Raw genomic sequence first — 13,824 nt, 5'->3', positions numbered from 1 at the left:
ATTTTGGTATGGTTTGGTTGACCTCAAGGCACCATAAAAGTATTACTGAGGCTCTGTGAACCAAGAAAGGAACTGCTGGACCAGAATTGGGTAGAATTAACTTCCCCCAATTATGTGAGCTACACAGAGCAGTGTAGATATAATGAAAAGTAGGGTAGTTACTAAGAAAGCAGAGAAAAGGTGTGGGGAAAGCAACCAGAATGTTCACCAGACCCCTCAGAAGAGCTAAACCCTGGCTTGCTCTTAGGGAGGGAATTATCTTTTTTTTAGGAAAACTGGGTTCTTTGGGGTGAAAGGTGGTATCTTTGAAGGTTTGGGGTCAGTAGACAATACAACAAAAGAGAAAGCAAAAATGTCCTTTCTTAGAAGCACTAAGAACAGGGAGACAGAACAAGAGAAGAGAAAAGGGAGTGAGAAGAGGCTTCAGCCACAAGACAGAGTTATGAAGTCTTTGAAGAACACCAGCATTCAGTATTCAATTTTAAGTGTTCATATTACTGCAATACTCCAGCCTCCCAAATCTGGGAAAAATCTATGACTCCATGTGAATAGGTTTTTTGAGGCAATCAAAAATGACTGAAGTCTCTGCCTATGATGACATGGTTGAAAAGAAGAATAGTGCCTGTAAAATAACTATCTCTGAATGGACGTAATTCTCTGGAAGCTGGGGCCAGAGACGATATGAGAATATAAGCTCCCCTCTTTCCACCTCCCACCCTTAACCCCCAAGATAGGTAGAAATTATGGAGAGGGCACAAAATAGTGGTTCTTGATCCTGTCTACATATTAAAGTCACCTGTTTAAAATGAATGTTTAAAAGGAAATACTGATATTTTGTCTAACTCCAGACCAAGTAAATAAAAAATCTTTATGGTTGGGACCCAGAAATCTGTATTTTTTAAAAAGCTCTCCAGATGATTTTGTCTGTAGCCATGGTTGAGAACCACTAGCCAATGTAATATCCATTATATAAATCAAGGAATAGAGGTACAAGACATTCTTACTTAGATCTTGAAGAGAAGAGAGACCCCTTAAAGTGGAGGTGGGGAAGGGGGTAAGGGAGGAGTTGACATGGTTCCTTCTTGTCCCACTTAAATTGTCTCCACCAAACTAAGACCTAAGGGAAAGTCTGGACTGAGTCAGGAGAGCTAAGATCTAGTCCTTACCTTGCAGTTCACTGGCTTTATATGCTTTTAGCTAAGTCAATTAATTTTTCATCTCTGAATCTCTGTAAAAGAGAAATGGACTTGATAATTTCCAAATTTGTGCTCAGTTCTCAAACTTACGATTCTCAGTATTCTATAAAATGACCTCACTTCCTCAGCAGCTCAGAGTACTTTATCAACATTCCCTCTCTGACAACAACAAAGACCACATCCAGAAGGAAACCAATCTTTCTTCCCAACCCAAGGTAACTCCCCACACAAGAACAGACAAGGTGGGGATGGCTGTTTTCTTCATTAGCCGGGGTTTGGTTTTGATCATTTACAGGGTATTTCGGTTTCTGGGGAAAGATATATGGGGACAACAGCTGTTTTCTTAAACACTTATCCCTTTCTTTCCAGGGGTCTTATTAATTCCAAGGAAGAATAGAAGAGTAAATAGTACACTTACATGGAAATTTGATTTCTTTCTTTTTATGGTTGTTTTCCCTTCTCCTTCCCATAAATATCTGCTCTTCTCCTAAAATATGAATTTGATGAGTTTCTCCTAAAAACAGTGGTTTTTCAACCGGAGGCAACTTTGCCCCCCAGGGGACATTTGGTAATGTCTGGAGATATTTTTGTTACAACATGGTGAGTGGGAGAGTGGATGCTTCTGGCATGTAGTCCGTAGAACCCAGAGACGCAACTAAACATCCTACAATGCACAGGATGGACCCTGTAACAAAGAATGATCTAGCCCAAAATATCAAGAGTGCTGAGGTGAAGAAACCCAATTCTAAAATATGAATGGGATTCGTCAGCCCTGTTTTGCAGGAATTGTCATTTCTGAGCATATCACAATTAAGGTGCTTCTTTCTGATGAGAGACAGCGGTGACTCCTGAACGTCAAGAAGCCCATGCCAGCAAGAGAGATTTCAGGAGCCAGGAATTAAATAGCTATATACAGTCCACTGTTTGGTAGATGTTTTGTATAACATTATTTTCAGATATTGGAAGTACTTATTATACATGGACAAGATGGAAATAAATGTGAGATGATCGCAGAAATTAACAAGGCCACGTGTAATTGCCTCTAGAGATTTGCATTACCAGCCTTTGAGGGAAGTGGAGCTGGGGCTTCTGAACTGTGATGTTCAGCCTCTTTTTCTGACAAATGCAGTGGAGGTAAATGGATTTTGTTTGGAGTGCGTATGTTTTAAAAAAAGATCTGAAGAACTCACTTCAAACTTTTAATAGTGGTTACTCTAGGGAAAGGGGCAAGATAGAAGAGTAAGATGGGGCAGAGAAGGGAGAAAGAAGACTTCAATTTATTTAAATCAGCTTTATTGAAATAAAATTTCCATATAACAGTACTTTATTTCATTACACATTCACACTTCACACTTCGAATATACATTTCAGTGAGTTTTGACGAAAGTATACAGTTGTTTTAAGTCCAATAGAACTTCAACTTTTCATAGTTGAATCTTTTACAAGAAGCTTATGTGTTGTAATTTTGTTCATAATTAGTTTTTTTGTTTATAATTAAAAACATGTTTTAAGAAGAATTGTCTGAAATTACATTTTCCTACCTCACCTCATTTTGTAAAAGCGGCTTACAAAGATGCATGAAGGATAGCAAAATAACCAGAAATAAAAGGGTAATATGACTTGAAAGGAAAACAATGATTTAACTTGAAGCCAAGGGGTCCCTGGGTAGCTCAGTTAAACATCCGATTCTTAATCTAGCTCAGGTCTTGATCTCAGGGTCGTGAGTTCAAGCCCCACATTAGGCTCCATGATGGACCTGGAGCCTATGTTTAAAAAAAAAAAAAAAAAGGATTAAAACCCTTTTCACCTTATTTTGCCTGTTTGAGAGCTTTGATGAATTCAAGCTCCTATTTAACGAACTCAATTTGCCACCCTTCCTTCCAAGAGTTCATGAGTTTCATAAATCCATTGAAAGTTAATCCCCAATCATTGTTTGCCCAAGAGGACACAAAAGTTATATGAGCCAGATTTTAAAGTTAAACTTACCCATGGCATTACCAGAGAGGTAACTTTCTATGAACAGCCAACTTAAGCTAATAACATCCATGAACCAAGTCTTATAAAACCATGAAATTTCCTGTGTAGGGCAGCGGATTCCTGGAGTCAGCTCCTACCAGCTTATGAGGTTGATTGTTAAATTTTCAGATATTTTGAGGCACCTGGGTGGCTCAGTTGGTTAGCGACTGCCTTCGGCTCAGGTCATGATCCCCAGGTCCTGGGATGGAGCCACACGTCAGGCTCCCTGATCAGCAAAAATCAACAGAAGCATTCTCTTGTGAGAATCAGTTGGCAGTATGAAATTTACATGTGAGAGTACTGACTATTTTATTATTATTTATAAATTGTGTGTTACCCATCCTTCATATCAGTAAAATTTATAATAAATTTATGTGGGTATATTATGCATGTATTTTCCCCTACATTTACCAGCACACTACTGCCTGGAGCTAAAAATCTCAGAATACAGATATACATTAAAGATTTATTTTTTAAAGATTATTTATTTATTTATTTATTTATTTGACAGAGATTACAAAGTAGGCAGAGAGGCAGGTCGAGAGAGGAGTGGTGGGGACCAGGCTCCCCGCGGAGCAGAGAGCCCTATGCGGGCTCGATCCCAGGACCCTGAGATCATGATCTGAGCCAAAGGCAGAGGCTTTAACCCACTGAGCCACCCAGGTACCCCTAAAGTTTTTTTTTTTTTAACCATCTAGGCTAAGATAGAATTGGAGGCCCCAGTGATGATTTTGTCATCTCGTTCCAGGGGAAAAAAAAAAGCGCTCTTTCATGAGGACAGATTCTTCTCTAACCCCAAGGCAACATTTTCGCAAGAATCAAGTAGACAGGGCAGAGGATTTTGAATGACTCTAAATCAAAGCAATAACAATTATTGTAAAAAAAAAAAAATTAAATTCATGCCCTTTTGATGAGATAATCAAGGAATATTTGCTCATATAGAAAATAAGCACTAATCCACCAGTGGTAGGGTCAGGATTGATTGGGGGCATCATTGCAAAGTGCGTGTGTTTGGTCATTTCTTCTCTCTCACTCTGAAACCTACCTATCTAGAAGTGATAATTCCTCTTAAGCCACTGTCTTTTTCCATTCTCAAAGGCTTTGCTCTTCTATCATCTCCTTAAAGAATATAACAGCTAGCTTTAAGAAAACCAATCCTGGGGCGCCTGGGTGGCTCAGTGGGTTAAGGCCTCTGCCTTCGGCTCAGGTCGTGATCCCAGGGTCCTGGGATCGAGCCTCCCATTGGGCTCTCTGCTCAGCAGGGAGCCTGCTTCCTCCTCTCTCTCTGCCTGCTTCTCTGCCTGCTTGTGATCTCTGTCTGTCAAATAAATAAATAAAATCTTTGAAAAAAAAAAAAAAAACAATCCCTATAGTTCAGTAGAGAACTTAGATGACTTCAGGAATCAGACCTTCTCCATCTAAAAGCATTTAAATGCAAACTTGTAAAAACACATGCATGTCGGGCACCTGGGTGCTCAGTCAGTTAAGCATCTGCCTTTGGCTCATGTCCTGGGATTGGGTCCCACATTGGGCTACCTGCTCAACGGGGAGTCTGCTTCTCCATCTCCCTCTATGCCTCTGCTCTCCCCATTCTCTCTCTCTCTCTCTCTCTCAAATAAATAAATAAAATATTTAAAAAATAAAAATATATGCATGTCAAACAAGTTGTATCTACAAGAAAAATCAGCCCAAAGGCTGCAATTTAGTGAGCTCAGAGTGTAGTCTTTCAAGGGATATTGGAGAGGTGGTAGTTTGGTGTGACAGGAAAAAGATAGGGATTTGGAGGTTGATGGACTTGGACTTAAATCCTGGGTTTACTGTCTTAACATGTGACCTTAGACAAATTACTGAATTTCTCTGAACCTTAGTTTTCTCATTTGTAAAAATGGATAACTGTGAGAAATGAATGAAGAATAGATGAACCACCAGTAAATAGAAGATAGCTCAATAAATGGTCCAGTTGTTTCTTGCTATCAAATGACACAGGGAGCCTAGGAGATCCCCAAGCCCAAAGGAATTAATTTTTGAAGGTGGGCTTAGGGTGCAGGTATCTGGGAAAGCATAGCCAGGGCATGACTTCAATATCTAAGTAGGCAACAAGATATATCTTTATGAACAAGACTATAGGAGATCTGTTTCTGCCACAGAGCTAGTCTTAGAGAATGTATGGCAGGGATCAGAAAGGAGGTAGGATCCCAGATTTTGCATTTTGGAAGTGGTGCTTTGGTCTGAATTTCTTTCCTCTATACCCCTGAAATTAGAAAATGAGGATTGTGACTCACCCAGAGAATCTCCCTTGTTCCTCCTGCCTGTGCCTTGCCCCCCAGCCCTCCATTGAGCTCAGACTGGTCCTCTAATAAGAGGGTGAGAGTTTTTCCCAGCCTTCCACAGAAACCATTGTTTTTGAGAATCCCTTCCAGAAAAGGTTTGTGTGCTTTGTGGTTGTAGTTTGAAGGAGAGAAGTCTTTTGTCCCCATGTTCAGGTGGGCATTATGATTTGAACAAAAACAGCAACTCCAAATATATGAGGGAATGTGTGGAGGAAATGGCAGCTAGCTTCAAAGGAAATATTTGGCCTTGAAGGTTGGCCCAGATTTAACTAAAAGGAACCATGTTGCTTCGCTCTTAGGATCTGTGTAGCCCATCTATTCAGAGAGAATATTTAACAGACAGCCTTTCTCAGGTTCTGTTCATTTTGAGCTGATCCATGGAAAGATCCATTAAATATGAAAACATAACAGTTCTAGAATATTGTCTGTAGTTATATTGACTCAGCCTTAAAAGGACTGCCTGGGCTTAATGCCTGGTAAATTGTCAGCTCTCAATAAACTCTTGATGAGCAGATAAACGAATGAATGATTTTAGATATATGGTAGCAACAAATAGTGTGCTTGAAAATCACATACTATATATCTCAAAAGAATCTATAATCTGTTCTTCTTAGTATTGAGTGTTTTGATATGTTGGAAAGGGTACATATGTATATTTCATAAATGACCAATTATGAGTGAGCCAAACACACTCTGAATATTCCCTAGCCGTCTCTAAATACCTTCTGTACCCCTTTCAGTATCTGACCCATATAAGTCCTAAAGCATTCTGTGAAACATTAGCCCAAGAATTTTTTTTTTTTTTTTAATAATTGATGTAATACAAAGAAACCATGAGTAACAAGTGGGAGAATGTAGCCGCCTTCCAGCCCTTTGAATGAGAAAATTCCCAGAAATGCTGGGAACTGCCGGAAATGCCTGGTTGTTAATACAACTAGCCATGCAAATTCTCTTGGGCTAAAAGCCAGACGTTTCCCACTCTGTTTTGTGACAGCTCCACTCTGGGGAGCAAGGCTGATTCCTCCAGATCAGCCGCTGTGTAACAGACCATGAGGATTCGGCGACGATGATTCGGTGGTTTTCAGAGCCATTTCCGCTCTGCCGCGTGCCTTCTTCATTAAGGGGGTGCCTGTAATGGAAGTGAGCTTTACTTTCTTTTCACTGCTAGCATCCCCTTCGTGCGCTTGTCCTGCCTTAAATTATAGATTGTCATCACCTGAAGGAAGAGCCTGCAACTCAGTTATCTTTGGATGTCTTTCTCTTTCCCACCTCTAGCTGTCCTGTCTAGCCCCCGGGGGCCCTTCCATCAAGAACTATTGGATTGAACCAAACACTGGTTGTGTCCAATGCCAGTAATACTCTGTTTTACACAAAGTGGAATAATTCCTCTGGGAAATGGCACAAGTCCGAAATGGCATTTACAGCAAGGACTTGACGCCTCAGATCTTCCTCTAGAGCCGGGTCAAACTCACACATATTATCCGGAGTCCAGGGCCTCTCCGGAATTTAGTGTGTCTGTGGAGGGTTTCGGTGCTTCCTCCTTTCCAGTCTGGCTTGGAACATTGTGAGAAGCAGGAAGTCGATCCCCTGGGGTTAAAAGAACACTGTACACAGAGCTCTGGAGCAATATACCACCTCCACCCTTTTTTAGGAAAAAATGCTGGCACATAGAACTGCACAGCCAACAGCTACATTCTCAAGATACTTGAAATGATGCTCATCTTTTAACAAAGGCTTCTGTGCAGCCACAGAGAGCAAACAAAACCTGCTCCTCCCCTCACTGTGGCTGCATCTTCATCCTCAGGAGCCCGAGCTCTTAGGGGCCCTGCCCTGCCCCAGGTGCCCGGGAGCACAGCCTCACAGCACGAGCTCCAACAACAGAGGAAAGATGTTAGAGATATGGTCTTCTGAATCTTTTTCTGTCTGTTCCTCTCTGAATGGTTAGCGCCCTGCCTTGTGTATATCCCTGTATTTCCTGGTCCCAGCTATAAATAAGTATCAGGTTGTCTTGTTCAGACAATACCAACATATAGGAAGGAGGAAAACAATCACTCTCACAGGAAAAGAGAAACCTGTTCTTTGTTCCAGAAACAGAAACCCTTTGTGTTTAGAATAAGTACCTTGACTTTTTCAAGAAAATAACAAAAACAAAAAAAAATGTATTTTTTTTGTTTATTACTTAAAGTTACCATTTCCTAAATCGTTTTCATTTAGAAAGAGGATGCCTGATTTTGTTGCCTCCTTTCCCCCGTTGAACAGAACCCCTCACTACTCTAAATGGGGCCTGTTCTGTTATTAAAAGCCTTTTCTCTAGGCACATTTTTTAACCTGTCTTAAAATGATAACCATGGGGCCTAGATAAATTGATTGAGAATCTTCTCCTAAGGTGGCTTTGTTAAGACATTTAAGAGTAGCATTTATCAATGAATTACTGTATCTAGTCCCAGTGTTAAATTATCCCCCCCCCCCCCCAGGGTATAATTCCTTTCCTGACAACAGTGAAAAAAATGTAACTATCCTCAAACAATGGGAAGTTGGTACTAGCTCTGATGTCAGTAATTTTTAAGAATACTCCCACCAGAAGCTATAAATTATAAATATAAGGTCTGGAAAAGAAGAGAAGTACTAATGAGTATGGAAAACCAGTGATCACAATTTCAAATAAATGTCGTTAACTGAAGAACAAAGCAAACACACCAAAGGAGTGTGATTGTTCCCTCAAGGAGCTGAAGGTGGGGGATGGGAGGGAGGGTGGAAAGAGGTGGAGCCCAAGTAAATAAAACACCCCAGGAACGGAAATATAGTCTCTATTACCCGAAAGAAACTGGGAACTTTTTCAAGTAGGCACGACCTTGGAGATTTTAATCTGTTCCCTCACTAATAAACAAGAAGTCAGCTCTGATAACACTCCTCGATAATACTTCCTCTGGAATGTACAACATTCCATGTTTCTGCTCCTTAGTCACTACCGGACATGCATGAGTCAGACGGAGAGGTTGCCAGGCTGCTCGTGGGACCATTGAAGGTATAGTCAGGCCCATAGGTGTGATCTTGCTGTGTTCCTTTCTCTTTCAGCTCTTCTTACACTAGGATAATAGTGTAACCTTTGGATAAAGAATGTAGTGAATTATCTGTAGACCATGAATTAAACTGGAAAATCAACTGGCCACTCTCTAGTGCTTATGAATGGTGGGAGCAATGAGTCTGAATGTGATGGACCAAAATATGCTGCCCATGGTTCTCCCAGTGGCTTAGAAAATTAGGTCAATGGAAATACTCAATTTTCTGGATTTTGTTTTCTTTGTGTCTGAGCTTGACGAGGTAACAAGGGCTGTACATATCATGTTTTAAGGATCTTTTTCCTACTTAGTAAGCCCGCTGAGGCCCTACTTAGTAAGCCTCTGGCCCAGGGAACTGTCTCCTGGTGGTCTGGAAGTAATCCTGAATTTCTCGGGTAAACTCAATCTAATCCACATGAAAGACAATCACTTCTAGCTGTAAATGAGCAGAGTAGCCATCTTGGCCCACCTTCAATAACACATAATAAGTAGAGATTCAGACATACTATAATCCTAGACCCTGTACCCAGAAAGAAACATGCTGGCCAGGCTGACTAAGAGTGATGGCTGAAAAGTTTCATAAATCCCAATTTGTGTGTTGATTTAGAGACAGTTCCACTTAATAACTTGAAGAATCCGTCTTCTCACTGGGCTTCTGGACCATTTTATTAAATCATAGGATTGCAAATTGACAGAGACATATGTATGGTCATTTCAATATACACAAAGTTTTGTTCTTTTCTTTCTTTGTTTTAATGCTTTCAGGTGCTGCAGACTGTCTAGCTTGTCCCAGATCCACCACTTCCTGTCACGTTACATCCAGAATCTTTTGGGTAGGACCATAGACTGTAGTGTCCTACTGTACAGCTTTAGGAAAAGCCAAACATTGGCTTTAGCTCACATTAATTAATGAATTATATTTCCTTTTAATTAATTAATTAAAGATTAGCTAATGAATTATATTTCTTTATCTGGACGAAGACCATACCTTGTTTTTATATATGCAGTTGTTCATATATATAAATTGTGAACATCTCAGTGTACTCATTTTTTTTAAAGATTTTTTTATTTATTTGTTTGACAGAGAGAGAGATCACAAGGAGGCAGAGAGGCAAGCAAAGAGAGGGGGAGGCAGGCTCCTCAATGAGCAGAGAGCCCAATGCGGGGCCCAGTCCCAGGACCCTAAGATTATGACCTGAGCCAAAGGCAGAGGCTTAACCCACTGAGCCACCCAGGAGTCCCCTCAGTGTACTCTTTGAGGTCTGCTATAGCCTTTGAAAGGAGTGAGGAAGGGCTGCCTGGGTGCTCAGTCAGTTAAGTGTCTTCTTTTGGCTTGGGTCATAATCCTGGGGTCCTGGGATGGAGCCCCGCATTGGGCTCCCTGCTCAGCAGAGAGCCTCCCTCTCCCCTTGTCCCTCCCCCTGCTCATGCTCTTTCTCTCTCTCTCAAATATATAAAATCTTTAAAGAAGAAGGGGGAGGGGTGGAGGAAGGGGAGGGAAAAATAAATCAATTAGTTGCAAGCACATTTTGATCACCTGCTAGATGCCAAATGACTTGCAGGAAACAAAGAGGGAAGTATGCATATTTATTACACATTTAATATGTACTAGGAACTTGTGCTAAGCACTTCATAGACATAATCTGTTTTGCTTTGTTTTAAAAAAAATAACCCTCAGGGGCATCTGGTGGCTCAGTTGGTTAAATGTCTGACTCTTGAATTCAGCTCAGGTCTTGATCTCAGGTTTTTGAGCTCAAGCCCCACTTGCCTAGCATGGAGCCTACTTTAAAAAAATAAAATAAAGCAAAATAAAATAAAATAAATAAAATGTTCAGAGCTACTCTATGAGAAATAGGTATGACACTATCATCCAATTTAATAGCTGAAGAAATTGAGGCTTGAGGAGCTTGCTCAAGGTCACACAGTGTATAGCAGGGCCAGGATTCAGACCTAGCTCTTTCTGATTGCAGCTAACAACTTGACCCTTACTTGTCTGGTCATGCTGCCATAAAATACTCGAAGCTTAGTAAGGGCTTATTACTGTGCCTTATTATATACATTATCTTCATTTAACTTTTACAATAAGTATATGAAAGACTATTATTATCTCAGTTTTATAGTGAGAAAACCAAGAGGTCAAAAAACAAAAAAAGCTTAAACCCAGGTCTTACTCCAGTTGATGGTCTAATGTGCCCCCTTCCACACAATGGAAGGTATTATTAATATGTTTTAAAAGCAGCCAAAAAGAAAGTCTGCATAAGATGCATTTATGTAGCAATTCATAATAGAAGAGAGCTACTTGGATATGGATTTTTTTTCTTATAAGCCTCTCCATAGTATTTCTGGGCATATCCATTATATAGGGAGGGCTAGGTTGAATATGTTTTTAATTTTCTTAGAATAGCTACTCTTGAGGAATGTCTTTAACTTCTTAAGTGTCCACATATTCAAGTAGATCTAAGGTATCTCCATCAGGGCTGTAAAGAACCACCACGGCAGGAGATGCCCTCTATGGGCCTGTCCCTTTAGGGGACAATTTAAGAAGCACAAGGCAGACATCCAGCCCAGTCAGTCCTGTGGCTACCCCAAACTGTAGCATGTTGTAACAGGCTTATGTATGAAAGAAGAGTTAATGATGTCACAAAAGAATAAATTTTAAGTGACAAATGAGGGCAAAAAGGTCGATGTTACCGCATATACTAGGAGAGGAAGAACTGCCACAGCCCTGGAAGTCAAGAAAGAGGACAAAGAAAGACAATTAATAGAGAAGGGTTTGAGTTGTTCAGATGTGGGTTTGAATCTACCCATGTGACTCTGAGCAAGTAAGTTATTTGATCTCTCTCAGTCTGTTTTGTTCATCTGTAAGATGGGAGTTCTGTGATCAGATAATACATTTTAAATGTTTCCCGTGGTACCCCGTTTCTTCTTCTGTATAACTGTCTGCCAGTCTCCTCCATTAGGCTGTAACCTCGCAAAAACTGGATCTGGGGGTGCCTGGGTGGCTCAATGGGTTAAGCCTCTGCCTTCGGCTCAGGTCATGGTCCCAGGGTCCTGGAATTGAGCCACGCATCGGGCTGTCTGCTCATTGGGAACCTGCTTCCCCCACCCCCTCCCTGCCTCTCTGCCTCCTCGTGATCTCTCTCTCTGTCATATAAATAAGTAAAATTAAAAAAAAAAAAAACTGGATCTGTGTCCCACTCATCTTTGTGTCTCTCAGCCTTTGGTACAGGGCTTAAGCTCATGCCCATACCTGATGTTTCTTTCTGTGCAAAGGATATTCCATTTTCAGATTACTTGTGCCCTCTCCCGACTTTTGACATATTCCACACGAGGAGAAGTGAATGGTTTATTTGACTGGCGAGTCAGGGAGAGCTTATTCTATGCCACTCTCCATGTTCTCTTTGGCATGAACTTTCTACAAGGAGCATGGAGTTATTGCTCTCTTCCACACTGTGAATCTTACTGTCGTTTGCTGCCACCACTGAGTGGGCAAGCCTACCTACTTCTGAGGTCTAGTAATATGAAGCACATTTCCATATAGATATTGAAAGGTAGAGGGAGACCTGGTCAGAAAGGTAAAATCAAACCAGATTATGGAAAAGATCTTGTTATACCCTTATGGCATGACATTTCAGCAGATTCCTTAAAATATATGGATATTGATCAAGAATGAAAAGAGTCTACATGATGAAGCAGAAAATATATTTGGCTTTTGTTTGTTTATCTGTTTTGGGTGTTTGGATATTTTTGTAGTGAAGGAGGGGTGGTTGATTTTTGGGTTTCCATTTTGATTATGTTGAGATGAGGATAAGGTGTCAATTTCTAAAAATTTTATAGAGTTCACTCCTGTGATTTTTTTAAAGTTATTATATATGAAGGCATTTATAAACCCATCATTTGATTAATAGGCCTGCTAAATCAGGTGGGTTTTTTTTGTTGTTTTTTTTTGTTTTGTTTTGTTTTCATCAAGTGTGGTCTGGGACCATCTGCCTCAGAATTACCTGGAGAACTTTAAAATGCAAATCTCTGCATCTCACTTCAGATCTGCCAGATCAGAATCCCTGGTGGTGAGCCCTGAGAATATGAGTTTAACATTCGCCTCAAGTGATTTTTATGCTTATTGTATTAAAGGCATCCCCTGCCATCAGACAGGTTAATTCAATTTAAGTGTATCTGCAAGAGGAAATTGTGTGTGTGTGTGTGTGTGTGTGTGTGTGTGTTTTGCTAAATCAGATTATTGACCAGAATGATTACCACTCTGGTCCTTTTTTCCTATAGACTAGGACAGCCCTGCTTACTCAGCCAAGGATGTCATCAAAACCCCAGCTGGGCCTTTTGCATATGTGTCCATTTCATGTCTCACTGATAGATCATATGAACAAAAAGTGGAAAAGTTATGGCCAGTTTTAAAACCTTTTTAAAATTACAGACAAACACATACTTTAAAAAGAAGAAGAAAACGCTTGCAGTTCTTCCAGAGAATCCTGACTTCATGGGGTTTTCCTCTGGGATCTAAATGACTAGAGGAAATAGGCAAAAACTTCTCAGGAACATTCTTCGGCGTCCGTCGCGAGCTTATACCCATGCACTGCCTTCCTTCTGTTTGAAAGTGTGGGGAAGTGCTCCGCTGAAACCTGCTGTGTTTCTCCTTATAGATCATGCAGCAGATGAGTGATCACCGCTATGACAAGCTCACTATGCCTGATGACACGGCCGCAAACTGTATTTACCTAAATATCCCCAGCAAAGGTCACGTCTTGCTACACCGCACCCCAGAAGAATATCCAGAAAGTGCAAAGGTAAAGCAAACAAACAAACAAACAAAACCAGCCTTTGTGGCCAGTGCAGCTGAGTAGGCCTCTCTGTGACAGTCTTCCTGCCTGGGGATTTTTTTCATGATGGAGTGACAAATAACAGGGGCTTCTTTTTTCTCTATACACGTCAAATCATTAAGAAAGCAGAGAGGATAATATAGTTTTAGGGCACAAGGAAAGTTAATTTAACTCATTCTTCTCATTCTTGTCTCTGATGACAAACACATGCACAGTAATTGAGGTGATCATGCCCGGTATTCAAAACTTTTCAAGTAAGTATTTGGATTTTGCACATTTTTGCTGCAGCTCTGGTGACACGTATCTCCCCGCACTGAGACACTCAACATAGAGACTTAACAGTTGGATGGTCAACTGTGTCATTGTTTTCTGACAAATCTGAGCTGCCCTT

The 13,824-nt window shown here is 40.7% G+C and overlaps 1 protein-coding gene and 1 long non-coding RNA gene across 2 annotated transcripts in view; one reads left to right on the top strand and one right to left on the bottom strand.

The window, feature by feature from the left end:
* The window catches only part of DDAH1 (dimethylarginine dimethylaminohydrolase 1), a 134,256-nt gene that overhangs the window by 115,330 nt on the left and 5,102 nt on the right, over nucleotides 1–13,824 (top strand). Inside the window, exon 5 of the mRNA XM_082688216.1 lies at nucleotides 13,257–13,400. Within this exon, the coding sequence (XP_082544342.1) occupies nucleotides 13,257–13,400 (144 nt within the window). The remainder of the gene's footprint in view (nucleotides 1–13,256; nucleotides 13,401–13,824) is intronic.
* Nucleotides 6,322–7,144, bottom strand: LOC309843210. The gene is made up of 2 exons (XR_014300009.1): nucleotides 7,015–7,144; nucleotides 6,322–6,671 (listed from the first exon to the last, which is right to left on the bottom strand). It is a non-coding gene; the product is annotated as an uncharacterized lncRNA (long non-coding RNA).

The sequence above is a fragment of the Mustela nivalis genome, assembly GCF_964662115.1.
Source record: "Mustela nivalis genome assembly, chromosome: 10".
NCBI lineage: Eukaryota > Metazoa > Chordata > Mammalia > Carnivora > Mustelidae > Mustela > Mustela nivalis.
This window is presented reverse-complemented; position numbering and strand designations above follow the sequence as displayed.